Below are 14,351 nucleotides of genomic sequence, written 5' to 3'. Positions count from 1 at the left end.
ATTGATAATGTGTGAGGAGGAGGAAGTACACACTGTAGGGGGAGAGGAATCAGAGGTTGAGGATGAGGACGACATCTTGCCTCAGTAGAACCTGTTTATTTTGTACAGGGAGAGATGAATAGCTTTTTTGGTGTGGGGGCCCAAACAAACTAATCATTTCAGGCACAGTTGTTTGGTAGGCCCTGTCGCTGAAATGATTGGTTTGTTAAAGTGTGCATGTCCTATTTCAACAACATAAGGGGGGGTAGAGGGCCCAAGGACAATTCCATCTTGCAACTCTTTTATTGCCATTATGTGACCATTCAACAGTCGTTTGCCATGAGCACAAAGTAAAACAAAATTAAAACAAATTCAACAAATTAAACCAAAAGTAAAATGCCCTGTCACAATCAAAAACAAGAGATATTGACGTGCTTGAACTACTGTGGTGATTATAAGTTAGAAACACTACACTTGAAAGCTTGAGCCTTTAATAGAAAAAGTCACTCTTTATTGCACGAATATTTGCAACAGCGACAATTTTTGGGTTAACAAAGTTAACAAATAACACTTTGACCCTGTCTGTCTTTCACATACTTGATGGGATCTCAATGATGAATGCTCTGTACCATGGTCGTCTAAAACAAGAGCTATTGACGTGCTTGAACTACTGTGGTGATTATAAGTTAGAAACACTACACTTGAAAGCTTGAGCCTTTAATAGAAAAAGTCACTCTTCATTGCACGAATATTTGCAACAGCGACAATTTTTGGGTTAACAAAGTCAACAAATAACACTTTGACCCTGTCTGTCTTTCACATACTTGATGGGATCTCAATGATGAATGCTCTGTACCATGGTCGTCTAAAACAAGAGGTATTGACGTGCTTGAACTACTGTGGTGTTTATAAGTTATAAACACTACACTTGAAAGCTTGAGCCTTTAATAGAAAAAGTCACTCTTCATTGCACGAATATTTGCAACAGCGACAATTTTTGGGTTAACAAAGTCAACAAATAACACTTCGACCTTGTCTGTCTTTCACATACTTGATGGGATCTCAATGATGAATGCTCTGTACCATGGTCATCTAAAACAAGAGTTATTGACGTGCTATAACTACTGTAGTTTTTATAAATTATAAACACTACACTTGAAAGTTGGAGGAGGTATTGTGGCCCCGGTACCAAATTGGGTACCGGGGCCACTCCACTATGCAGTCCAGACAGAGGCGTGTCAGATATTAAACAACGTTGACTGTTGCTGCCAAATCATAAATTAATGAAAATGACCTGTCATCGTCGAAAACAAGAGGTATTGACACGCTCGAACTACACCCTGTATATGCTGCAGAGGATGTAGGAGCAGGCAGCTGTGCAGTGTAATTCAGACCATTTGAAGGCGGAGGTATTGTGGCCCCGGTACCAAATTGTGTACCGGGACCACTGCACTATGCAGTCCAGAAAGCTACCTCGGTGAAACGTTTTGGACTAAAAACAATATTGTGAGGTGTGAGATGTTCAGAATAGACTGGGAATTAGTGGAAATGAATGTTATTGAATGTTATTGAGGTTAATAATAGCGTAGGAGTGAAAATAAATCCAAAAACTTGTTTTTAACACTTTTTGTTTTTTTAAAAAAAAATCCGAATCCAAATCCTTAAATCCGAACCAAAACCTTTCGTCAGGTGTTTTGCAAAACAAATCCGAACCCAAAACCTCAAGCAAATCCGAATCCAACACACAAAACACGAGACACCAAAAGTGGCCGGTGCACATCCCTAGTATTTACATGTAAATATGCAATAATGTGGTACAGTATAAACACATACAGACATCACTTATCTATGTATGTGTGAGGACAGCAAGAGCTAAACAACCCTGTCATGAACCTTGACCTACATGTGATTGGCATTTCGTTAGTTGGTACCATGTGCCTGCTTATATTCCATCAGGAACATTTATCAGGTGTATGATGTATATTTTTAAAAAGAATGTTTAAATTATACCAGGTGGGTGATATGTCTCAACATGGCGATTGAATACTCTACATGTTAATACAATGTATCACTGGGAGTAGGGAATTGACCATGATAATGAGATCAGATGGCCAGTACAACATACTTTTTTGAATAGGTCAGAGAACTTGCCATTGTTCAGTTAAGCACATGTCACCAGGGGGTCCTTTCAATCATTGTGTGAGGGATAAGAAATCCTCCTCCTGCCATACAGTTGTATGGCAACAGTATAAGCTGGCAGCAGTGTGTGTGGCAGTATTCTGCAACATTATTGCACACAATAATCAGTGATTTAACTACCATTGTGTGTAGAATGTGTTACCATGCCAGGGGCGGATCTATAAATTTTTTCTACCCCGGGCGATGTAGGGGGGTGGGGGGGGGGGGGGGGGATTTAAGCCACGCCCCCTTTCTAGCTTCTAAGGCTGCCGGCGCAGTATGTGCAGGTCCGTTCGGCAGTGATAATGTGCTGTCCCGCTGCTCTGATTGTGTTTAAAACACAATCAGAGCAGCCGGGCAGCACATTATCACTGCCGAATGGACCTGCACAGTGTGCAGCCGCCGGCAGCAAGCCCCTGCTAGGGGGGGCGATCGCCCCGATCGCCCCCCCCCCTGGATCCGCCACTGTATCATGCTGTGTTCCATAGGTTTTATAATATGACAAATGTTGTGTTATTAATACCAGCCTGGTTCTGCATATTGTATCACCTATTTCGCTATAAATATCCTCACGGGGAGCGAGGTGCTCCATTAAATACTTTCTATATCTCTCATTGTGTTACAGAACAAAATCTAAGTAATGAGGTGAGCTGACCACTCAACTCCTTTCTAGCTTTATTTGCTTATATAATGCTCTCAGCTCATTAACTATGCAGCTGTGGATACTGTGTTTTAACATTGTTTTATAATTTCTCATTTAATCTGTACTCATATTTTTTTCATTGTTATTTAGTTTTTGTTGTATGTATATGGTTAGGTCATGAGATCATCTATGTCATAACTAGTTATTATTAATAAATTATTATTTTTTTCATGCAGTTGGGAACTTTTTTGTATCATTCTACCATATCATATATTATATACATATTTTTTAGTTACTATACATTAAACTTATTACTTGCCGCTTTTTGCTTGTCTATAATTTGTGTATACTTTTGAGGATGGTGACACATCCCCTCTATAATGAGCTGACTTGTAATATTGAGAATAAGAGCATGGGATATTCGGTTTGGTTTTTAGATTCCTGCTCATGAAAGCTTCCAGTCTAGAGGGAGAGGGAGAAGCAGAGAAAGTAGTAGCTAGGGGCTGAAAAAATGCAGAGGGAGTAGTATCAGGTGGAGGTAGCATACACTACAGTGAAGTTTTGCTTGAAAGATTGATGATTGGGGGAGAGTCGGGTGGGGTAGGAAGTTCCATAAGTGAGAGCAGCATGGTAAAAGTCTTGGAGGTGGTTGTGAGAGATAGTTATCAGAGAGAAGGAAAAGTGTAGGTGTTAGGCAGATCAATGAGGGTGACAGGGAGTGTATCTTGTGATGAGTTCAGAAATGTATGAAGGAGAATGATTTAAAGGTGAGGGTGAGCAGCTTGAAATGAATTATGGTGGTAATGGAAAAACAGTGTAGAGATCTGCTATTTGGGACAGCAGATGTGGAGCCGTGAGAGTGAAAGATCAGTCTTGCCGCAGTATTTAAGACAGATTTTAGAGGGAAAGGAAAGGTCGGGGAGCCCAGATAGCAGAAGGTTGGCTTAGCTAAGGCGAGAGATATGAGAAGGGTTTTGGTAACATCCTGAGTGAGAAAGGGCCATATTCTGACAATGTTTCAAATGAGGAGGTGACAACGCAGCTCAAGGGACTGGATGTGTAGAGGGCAGCTGAGGACAGAGTCAATGATGACACCAAGACAGCAGGCTCATGGAGCAGAGAAAAGTATGATGTCATCCGTGAGGAAGACCAAAGAAGGGTTAGTGACAGTAGTAGAGGGGAAAAAATTAGCTCCGTTGTGGACATGTTGAGCTTTGAGTAGCATTGGCACACCAGGTGGAGATGACAGACAAGCAATTGGATGCACAGGATAAAATAGAAGGAGAGAAGTCAGGGTAGGAGAGATAGATTTGTGTGCCATCAAAATAGAGCTGATAGTGGAGGGCAAAGGAAGGCTTTAGTTGACTAAGAGTAGAGGTATAGAGAGAGAGAAACAATCCAAGAATAGAGCCTTGAGGAACCCCATCATATAGTCGAAGGCAGGGGCGGATCTAGACTTTATTTTTAGGGGGGGCAATTTTGCATAATCATGCCCCTCCTTTGCTCTGATTGGCTGGCCTGCATTAACCCCGCCTTCCGCCCGCGATTGGCCACGCCCCCTCTCATTGTGGTCGCCGGCTGGGACCACTCTGATTGGCTGGCCCACATTTAGCCCCACCCCCCCGCTCACACTTAGCCCCGCCCCTCCCGTTTTAATCGGCGGCTGGGACCTAGCTTTTTGCTGCTAGGGGGGGCGAATGCCCCGATCACCCCCCCTGGATCCGCCACTGGTCGAAGGGTATGAGAGCTTGTGTCAGCAGTAGAAACACTGAAGGAAGTGAACCAGGAGAGAACAGTGTTGTGAAGGCCAAGGGAGTGAAGGGTGTCAAGGAGAAGAGGATGGTCGACCGTATTGAAAGCAGCAGAGAGATAAATGACTATGATTAAGGAGAAGTGAACCTTCAACTGAACAATAGAACATTCATCACTTTAGTACTTTAGTGAGGGCAGTTTCGCTGGAGTGCAGAGGGCAGAAGCCCAATTGCAGAGGGTCAAGAAGAGAATGAGTGCAGTCAAAGATACAAATGAATCAAACTTGATATGCCTTATGGATTTGTTGGCTGAATACTAAGCCCATCTGTGCCTCTGTAATGGTCAGTTATCCTGCTGTAAGTTGTAGGAGAATTTTTAATTCAATTTTCCAATGCCAATGTTTATTATGTTCAGAGAGCTGATTGAAGTTGCATCCAGAGTCATAACTGGGCATGTGCGGGTGGTGCCATCGCCCAGGGCGCAAGCCTAAGGGGGCACAGCTTCCGCCCGCTACCTGGCTCTGTATCTACAGCCATTTACCTCCGCAGTGGAACGCAACGGGAAGTTCGGCATTTGGAATGCAGACTTGCATTCCAAATGCCGAACTTCCTGTCAGTGGAACGCACATGCGTTCCACTGCAAAGGTAAAAGTCTCTCTCTCTCTCTCTCTCTCTATCTTCCTTGAAAAAAAAAACACATTAGGTTGGCCACACCCACTTGTCAAATGTCACTCCCCCTCAGATGGTGGCGCCGGTGCCCTGTCTCGCCCAGGGCACTAAAATGTCTAGTTACGGCACTGGTTGCATCAGTTCAGGGCTCCCAATTCAAAATAGCACAGAGATGATGAGGATTCTGAGAACGGCAGGGGTTCTGGGCATCAGATCATTGCCATTCTTCTGGTTGGAGGGAGGGAGGTTTTATTGTGTAATTTGAAAATTAGGGTTGAATTGTATTCTTAAACATAAATTCTTATTTTGGTACACGAGACAAGTCCTGATGGATGCCTGCTGCACATGAGCACCTTACTATGTTAGCCACTCCCATTAGCTTACTAGTTCCACCCATTTATATATCAATGTGCAATTTTCTTGTAAAACCACTCATTTTCTGCATAAACACACCAGCTTCAACAATGTACTTCACTATCACATCTATAATAGTTTTAGATTATTTACTGCTAGCCACCTATTTGTGTTAATAAATGTGCATCACTGATGCAATTTACAATTCTGAATGTATTGTTACATGAGCACACCTTATCATTTTATGCAAAAATCTGCATATTTGTACACTGAAAATATTTTCTTTTGTTAATGTAACCAATAAAAAACTGATTTATTTTTTAGCTAAACATGTCTGGAATTGCAGAATGCTGTTGATAAGATGTTAGACTGAAAATATTTCTAAACCCCCCCAAAAATTGATCTTCAGAATACAATGTTGAGTGTAACTCTGACAATCCACTGAAGCTCTGTTAAAGAGTAAAGTATCTCCTCCCCACTTCATTAGTCAACTACAACTTCTCTCACATTTTTAAGATATTGTCCAGATAATAAAAAGTAAGACTCCAGTTACTGTATCTGAGTTCCTGGGAAATTACTGCCCCTGTAAATCCACCAATCCACAGAGAGTGTGTCTGCAAAACAGGTCTGCCAAGCTGTAAGTACTTTGTGTCTTCTCATAATATGCAGGGCCATCTTAACAACATTATGGGCCCCTGGGCAAAGCAGTGCACTGGGGCCCCAAGGTATAGATATAGATATATAGATGTATACAGATATAGATATAGATATATAGAGATAGAGATAGATAGATGTACTTGCTCAGTGACCCTTGGAGGTTTTTTTTGCAGGTTTTTTTCTTTTGCAGGATTATTTATTCTCATTAAGAGCCATGCCTATGGGGCCCCCTTGCCTGTGGGGCCCCCGGGCACCTGCCCATCGTGCCCAATGGAAAGGATGGCCCTGATAATATGGCAACCTGCTGCACATAAGTGAAAGAGAGCATTTACTTCAGTTATTTCATATTTAATAATATAATTATTGCAAATGTTTATAACGCCAATCATATTATGTTGCTCTATAGTGACAATATGTCAAATCAATAACCAAAGTCCGTGCCCCATTGGAGCTTTAAAATCTACCACACACAACACACACACACAAACTAGGGTCAATTTTGTCAGAAGCCAATTAAGCTACCAGTATGTTTCAGTTCTGTATTACAGTAACAGTAATACCCTTTGATATATAACAATGTCAAGTGGTGGGCTTATTGCTCTTTAAAGTGGAGGAGTGTCCCCTTGGCGCAATCCTGGAATAAGTATTATTGTACATGTTAAATCTTTTATTGCTCAGTGGCAGATATAACAAATGTTAATACATTTCAATAGGTTGCAACCTTGTTTATACAATGTAAATGGATAATATGCAAACATGTCATAAAGCATACATTAGTAATCAGATACATTGTATGTAGTACCTGGCTATTGCCTAAAGACATCCATTTCTCACTGTATAATATATATCAAAAGAGTGAGTAAATATATAGCGGTTCAGCATAAAGTTGTATCAGAGTGAGACCAATGTTAATTGTGCAGATAAGCATTATTGGGTTAACGTCCGTCTCCCAAATAAATGTAAATATGTAGAGTCTTTATCCACAAACAGGCTGCTGTGGAGGCTCCCAGAGCTGCAGTAATACTGACAATTCCAGATATTGGGAGTCCAAACACCGCTATAGTTCATGCAGGCATACAATTAAAATGTCCCAGTAATTGGCTGCAAAGCGTCAGCTAAAGCGCTGATGAATTGGGACATGTGAATCCAAACTTCAGCCAAAGATAACGAGCTGCTGTTTGATGGGCAGACTTACCCCATACAGGGCTGGATGTTTGTTCTGTTTTTCAAGAAGGAGCCGTCCCCGTCTTGTAAATACAGCTGGATCCTGTATTTACCAGACGGGGACGGATACTGCGGCTGAGTGGATACTGCGCATGCGGCGGTGTGTAGGGAGCTGGTCCTCAAGCAGTTCTTTTGTTTAGAAGGATAGCAGGATGAGGTACAGCAGTACTTCCAACATGTTTCGCTTGTTGCTTCGTCAGGGAAGGAGTTATTGCTCTTTAAGCCTTAAACTTTGCAACAAAAATTCTCATGACAACTTTTACTTGTAAATGTAAACTACCACATTTCAACATGTGCGCAAAGTAGAAGCCTAGCCATTTCTAACAATAGATTTTACAGCGGTAAAAACATTTATCTAAATTCTAACTAACAATTATTAGCTTATCTCTTCTAGGCATTAAATCAACAACTTTATTGGAGGGCCCATACTCTGAAAATCATAAGCTTGTTTTATGAGGAGAGTAAAAATGTTGTGGTATCGGCTTCTAATGATGGATCCATTAGGTAGTTAATCTTCTGTTACAGCCTATGTTTATTACTAATACATATGCTTTTGGCAAAGATTAACTATGTTTTTTATTTGTAGACTTTGGTACGCTTCAAATGGAAACTACATTGGTTACTTTGGACAAAGTAGAGCTTACATATTGACAGATCCTTATGACTCCTTTCTACCCTGTGATATAACTGAGCTACCAGTGCAGCCAAAATTATACCAAAATATACGACTGGGAAAGAAGAATCATGAAATACCTCTTATCTATGACAGGGATAAGTAAGTACTTTTCAAGTTGTGCTGTATAGAAAGACGTTTCAATGGACAACACTATAACTTGGTATTTTTAGAATATTATATACATAAATAATATATCCATAATGGATTACAAATATGGGTGTATGGCTATAACTTTCTGTTTCAGCACTGGAGTTTTTACACTCATATAACTTACACTAAATAAAAGAGCTAAAGAACTGTTTGTAGTTCTGTCCTTGTCTTGGTATGGGTGGTTGTTTTCCTAAAAACATACAATATAAACATAAAAATACAATATAATAATATTTTGTCATACTAATTCTGATGTTCTTTGCTATTTTATTTATTATCTAACATTTCTCCAGTTTTAAATCAATAATAAATGTGGATCCAGAGGTAAAAGAACAGATTCCATCAGAACTAAGTTTGGGAGTGAAATATTTCCGATGCTTGTCATCTCGCAAGGTATGTTTTTATACTGACGGTTTATTTTTAATTGAACTCATTCATGACTAATGGAATTTTATACAATAGTGACTCATGCAATGTCAGTGTTTGTTTGACATGGTTTTGCTATAAGTTAAACAAAAAAGAATAGATTCCTTAGATTGATTATCCAAGTGAATTTTATATCAGCCTTTCTTTTTAGATAAGAGTTTCCTTTATTAACATCTTAAATAACCATTCTTAATTCATTTGGATTACATAGGGTAAATCAATTAAGAAATAATATAAACTTTTTTCATAAATTCTACCATTCTGATTATTGTAGTAGATTCAAATATGTATATAATTCTATATATCTTTGGGTTATGCTAGTGAACCCCTTCAGTTGGACAGGATAGGGACATTATCATCATATAAAAGGGGAAAAGAATAAAATATTTCTATAGAGTGGTTTTGTTTTTCACTGATTTTTCAGGCAATGGTGTCCTTACGCCTGCTGGGTAATCCTTAAAGATGAGGTCATAGCAGCATAATGAACTAATGCAATGTTGATGCCCTACTTTGGCAACTATTATGTTACTAAAATTGTATTGAAACAGATGATTCTGGCCACACAATTGGAAGCCCAGACTGTTGCTTTCTGTGTATGGGGACAGCCCATGTTATACATATATAGGGGGGTTGGGTATCTTTTAACGATAATGGTAACACCTACAATGGATAGCGTGACAGGAATACACCGATGGTGTATTCCCCCGACAGACTGTTAATACTGACACCTTCGAACACAGACCTCAAACAGTGGCGATAAATGAAGAAGCCGGCAGACAGCGATGACATCACTTTCCAGGTGCACACGATATTTCCTGCTGTTAACCTGGTAATTTAAGGAGGTGCCGCCTTTACAATGTTGTTTAAAAAGCCTAGTACATTGTACAGGTGGTGCCTCCTTAAATTACCAGGTTAACAGCAGGAAACATAGTGTGCACCTGGAAAGTGATGTCATCACTGCCTGCCGGCTTCTTCATTAGTCGCCACTGTTTGAGGTCTGTGTTTCAAGGTATCAGTATTAGCCGTCTGTTGGGGAATAGACCTCTGGTGTGTTCCTGTCGTGTTTTCGTTGTTGGGCCTAAATCATTAGGAAGAATAAAGCAAAAAAAGGGGTAACTTTGTACCTTGGCAAAACCATGTTGCATTGGAAGGAGAGGTAAGTTTAAAATGTGATGGCAGATTTATAGTTGGGAAGGGCATGTCCTAGATCAATTTCAGTGTAAAAATAAGTATTTGTGTGCTACATGAAAAAACAGCCAGTATTTTCCTTATGTGCAAAATAATAAACTAATTTGCACCCCTTGCATTGTAACATGGTTTGTCCAGAAAATGTACTCCTTTTTTGCCTTAATTTCCTTAAGGAATCAGCCCCATAGTGCTTATATTGGTACTCTCCAGCTACCTTCATGCCAGGAGATGACAAATTGGGCAGAATATGTTTCAGAGATCAGGTACAGTGTGTTGCCTCAGACTTGGCTATGGGGAGTGCGCTGTAATTTACTTTTTGTGGCACATGTGAGAAAAATATTAATGGCAATATCAGTGCCAGTGCTTTAAAAATTTAACAGAATTTGTTAATTGCTAGTGAATTTTGGAGGTAACATCCCAAGATAAGATAAGGTCGAACTGGCCATTAAATAGAACTCCACCAAATTCTAAATATCTAGTTGTTGTTGTATTTAGATGAAATCAATAAAATAAAAATCGTACTTACCTGTACTGCCCAAATCCTCCATTCTGGCAGATCCCATATAGCTCTGAAAGATGGAGCAGGAGTAACTTTTACTTGCCGGTGGCAGGGTTTCCTCAAACTACTGCAGTGTTTAAAGGACATTAACAGCTGTCATTTTACAGTCTTACTGTTTATCTCTATATTTTGTGGAACAGGTCAAAAGAAGACCAAAACCACTGGAAAGACAAAGTAGTGGAGTGTTCACAGAAATGCCAATACATAATGTAAGTTCAACAAGTAAATTACCTGTGCTGTTTGTTATATGATCTATGGAAAACGTTAAACCATCATAGGGAAAATAAGTGTATATATATATATATATATATATATATATATATATATATATAATGTGTATATATATATATATATATATATATATATATATAGAGGGAGAGAGAGAAATGTGTATATATATATATATGGTATGTGTATACATAATCATAGCAGCGTTTTTTAATTGCTTTCGAAACTCTTTGTTGTGTGCAGGTTCAAAGTATAAGGTTTGGTATCGTACCTTCATACCTGCTACTGAGTCAAGAGTCCAATCACAGCATTGCATCCACAACATCTATCAGCTCCAAGGTATGAATTACATGCTTATAGTGTGTAAGTGAAATCCCTATGCTTCTATAGATGCAAATGTACATATAATTCTTATACTTACAAATTGACTTAGAAAGGAGAGAGAATATTACAAAAATGCAAATGAATACCAACCAATTAGCTTTGATAGAAAAAAAAAAATTTCTGGTTGCATTCGGTTACATATTTGCACTTTGTTAGTAAATAACTCTGATTGTGCATAAATGACAAAATGAAATGATTTCCATAAAATAGAGATTTGAATAAAAAAGCTCATATTCATGAGAAGATCACCAGAAAGTTTGTTATACATAAAATAAAATCATGATAAAATAAAAGCAAATACAGCAGTTCCCAAATAACCCACCATACCATATAATTTCAAGTGAAAAGGTCTATAGAATAGACTAAGGGGTATATTTACTAAACTGTGGGTTTGATCAACGCTGCTGAGCCTGTCACTGTAGTCCTTCCCCGGCGCTCAGTAATCTCCTTATCGAGAAGATCTTGTGAGAGTGAGACTATGAGTCTCACTCTCACAAGATCTCCTCAGTAAGGAGCTTACAGTGCACTGCGGAAGGACTACAATGACAGGAGTAGGAGGTAAGCGCTCGGGGAGGTTGCGGGCTGCTCACAAGGGGGGCCTCACAGGGGAATGGAGGCCCTCTTGTCCCAGGGGCCTCCATTCCTTTAATCCAGCCCTGATGCTGTCTGTTCTTTCATGCATTTTTACATTTTATTTGTTTTTAGTAAAACTATCGGACGAGACCAGATCTCCGCCAGCCCTGTGCTGGTGCAGAATTCAACTTCTTTTTAAAAAGTGGGAATGGCTGTGCACGCCCCTTAAAATCCACACTTCCCACCCCTTTATGTCATTTAAATAATGTGACCCTGCAAAATTTCATTTCTGTACTGCTCCACAAACTGAGGTGCACTGGTGCATCTACTCCACACTTCACCAGACACATGTTTACCCTACCCAAGTCCACCCTTCTATCTGTGAAAATGTAGGTGTCTTTGTGCAAATTGAAGCACACATATGGCCAGTGCTACTACTAGGTAAAGCTAGGGGGTCGCCTAGGGCACCAGGGTTTTGGGGGCACCTTAAACACTAAATGAGCGACATTATGTGTTGCAATGTTTCTATATGCACAGCTGTGCTCTCTCACTATACGTCAGCCCCTGACATGGAGAGGCAGCAGCCGGATGCTTTTTACCTGTGAAGTTACCTACCTCTGCTCCTTCATGTTGGTAATGGGCTGGGAGAGCAGTGCTGGCAGTGTCGGACTGGGACATGAAGGGCCCACCGGGGGAAATGCAGCGGTAGGGGCCCACTACAATGGGGTGTGGCCAACTGTAAGAGGGGTTGTGGTCAGTCATTAAAGGGGATGGGGTCAGGCCATGGAGGACAACGTATAGCACCTTAGTATGGTCCATAAAGAAAAAGAGGACATTTGCAGTGAGGAGCCGCGAAGGAAAAGACAGAAGAGAAGAAAGAAGTCAATAGGAAAGTAAGTGAAGGGGAGCAAATGCAGCATGGAGGGCACTGTGTGAAACAGGGGAGACAGGGAAAGGGGAGGGATGAATTGAATACAATCAATCATCATCAGCTATTTGTGTGCTGTCCATTCTTTGTGGTTAGTGTTCTCTCCCCTCATAGTGTACACAGAAAACAAATGCTATACTACAGTACTAGAGATCAACCATTCATCATATGAAAACCACAATATAAGGGTATAGACTAAAAATTAATATATCCATGAAGCACTATGGAGACCACAAAATTATTAGCATAAAAATATATGCACATTTAAAATATTACATAAATCTAATTACACTCTAGACACTGGCAAATAAAAACAGGACTCTAAAAAATGATCTACCCACAAAATGTACACTCAATAATAATCCAATGCCACTACAAAGGACAAAAGCAAAACATTAATATTAAAGCATATAGCAGATGCAATCCTATAAGGACCTAACTGTCTGAATGTGTTTTATTCTGATTAAGATATGCTTCTATAGGGAATAGAGTCCCACAATTGATTGAAAACAAATAAACATGGAACATGATATAAACAGTGAATTTGGTTACTAGTTTATTAGGAATCCATTCATTGGTCAGCTGCAATAGGATCCTTTTATAGAGGCACTGAAGACGTATATTGCAATGAAGCCATTCTAATTTATCTCCCTCCCTCCGAGGTCACACAGTGGAGAGCTCTAGAGAAGTTTGCACGATTTATTACTTACTGATTACACGGACTCACACTGCAGTTAGGATGGCAACTTTATGACTACAGGACGCCTGCAACTACAGCAGAAGGAGTAATCTGAGATCTGTGTCACTGTGAAGCATTTCTGCCTCTTTCTGTCTCAGGAGCAGGAAGTGTTCTCACGTGCTGGCTGTAGGCAGGGATTAGTTTGACAGTCTCCGTTTCATATGTAGACTGACCGCAACTCGGTAATTCTCTGCTCTGCCTCACCAACAAAGAGGGCGGGGTTATCAGGCAACAGGGCCTCCCGGGGGATACCCCGGCTCCCCGGCAGGCCAGTCCGACACTGAGTGCTGGGCTCGGATATTACAGCCCAGCGCTACACTGCCAAGAGTTGAAGATGCCATCAAACACCACTGGACACATGGTGGGCCCAAAGCTGCATTTACTCTTTGGAGCTGCTGTTTTGTGCTTTGTAAATGACCTCCACAGTATTCGCTGATGCAGTTCTGACCAGGGGAGGGCTGGCAACGTTCAGCCCGGGGGACAAGACTCAACTCAGAAGCTTATTTTAAAGGACAAAGAATGCTGGTGGCCCATTGAACCAGGGGGGGTCAAATGCCCCCTGTCCCCAGCCCAGCCTGCCCCTGGTTCTGACACTCAGGGAAATATTTATGTTCTGTTTTTTGTATCTCTTTAATCCAATCCTGTGTAACTTTCCAACACTTTAGAAGCATGCTGTGTTTAACCATTTCATTTCTTAGATGTTTCATAATACACTTTTGTCATAATTTTATTAATTTTTCACTTCCTTTAGGCATCAAATCCATATTTACGGACAAATTCAAAAATCACAATGACCTCAGGATTACGACTTCCTCCAATTTAAGTTAAACATTAGAATATTCTGCTCATCAGTATCTACATCTATGGGGCTGGAATTTTAGCATAACGTGCTACAATATAAACATGTGATTATGATATTACCCATTTGCCGATTAACTGTTATGTAGCTAAGCCAATAAAGAATGCAAAGAATTTATTTTTCATTTCAATCCACTTAACAATTTTGCAACTTGAAGCGAGATACCACAAATTTTTACTGTGGCAG

General features: G+C 40.2%; 1 protein-coding gene across 1 annotated transcript in view; it reads left to right on the top strand.

Moving 5' to 3' along the window:
* WDR64 (WD repeat domain 64) overlaps positions 1-14,129 on the top strand; it is a 77,970-nt gene extending 63,841 nt beyond the window's left edge. Inside the window, exons 23-28 of the mRNA XM_075204794.1 lie at positions 7,850-7,959; positions 8,042-8,230; positions 8,575-8,674; positions 10,595-10,663; positions 10,926-11,021; positions 14,058-14,129. Of these exons, the coding sequence (XP_075060895.1) occupies positions 7,850-7,959; positions 8,042-8,230; positions 8,575-8,674; positions 10,595-10,663; positions 10,926-11,021; positions 14,058-14,129 (636 nt within the window). The remainder of the gene's footprint in view (positions 1-7,849; positions 7,960-8,041; positions 8,231-8,574; positions 8,675-10,594; positions 10,664-10,925; positions 11,022-14,057) is intronic.
* The last annotated feature ends 222 nt before the right edge of the window (positions 14,130-14,351 follow it).

This window comes from Mixophyes fleayi, chromosome 1 (assembly GCF_038048845.1).
Source record: "Mixophyes fleayi isolate aMixFle1 chromosome 1, aMixFle1.hap1, whole genome shotgun sequence".
NCBI lineage: Eukaryota > Metazoa > Chordata > Amphibia > Anura > Limnodynastidae > Mixophyes > Mixophyes fleayi.
This window is presented reverse-complemented; position numbering and strand designations above follow the sequence as displayed.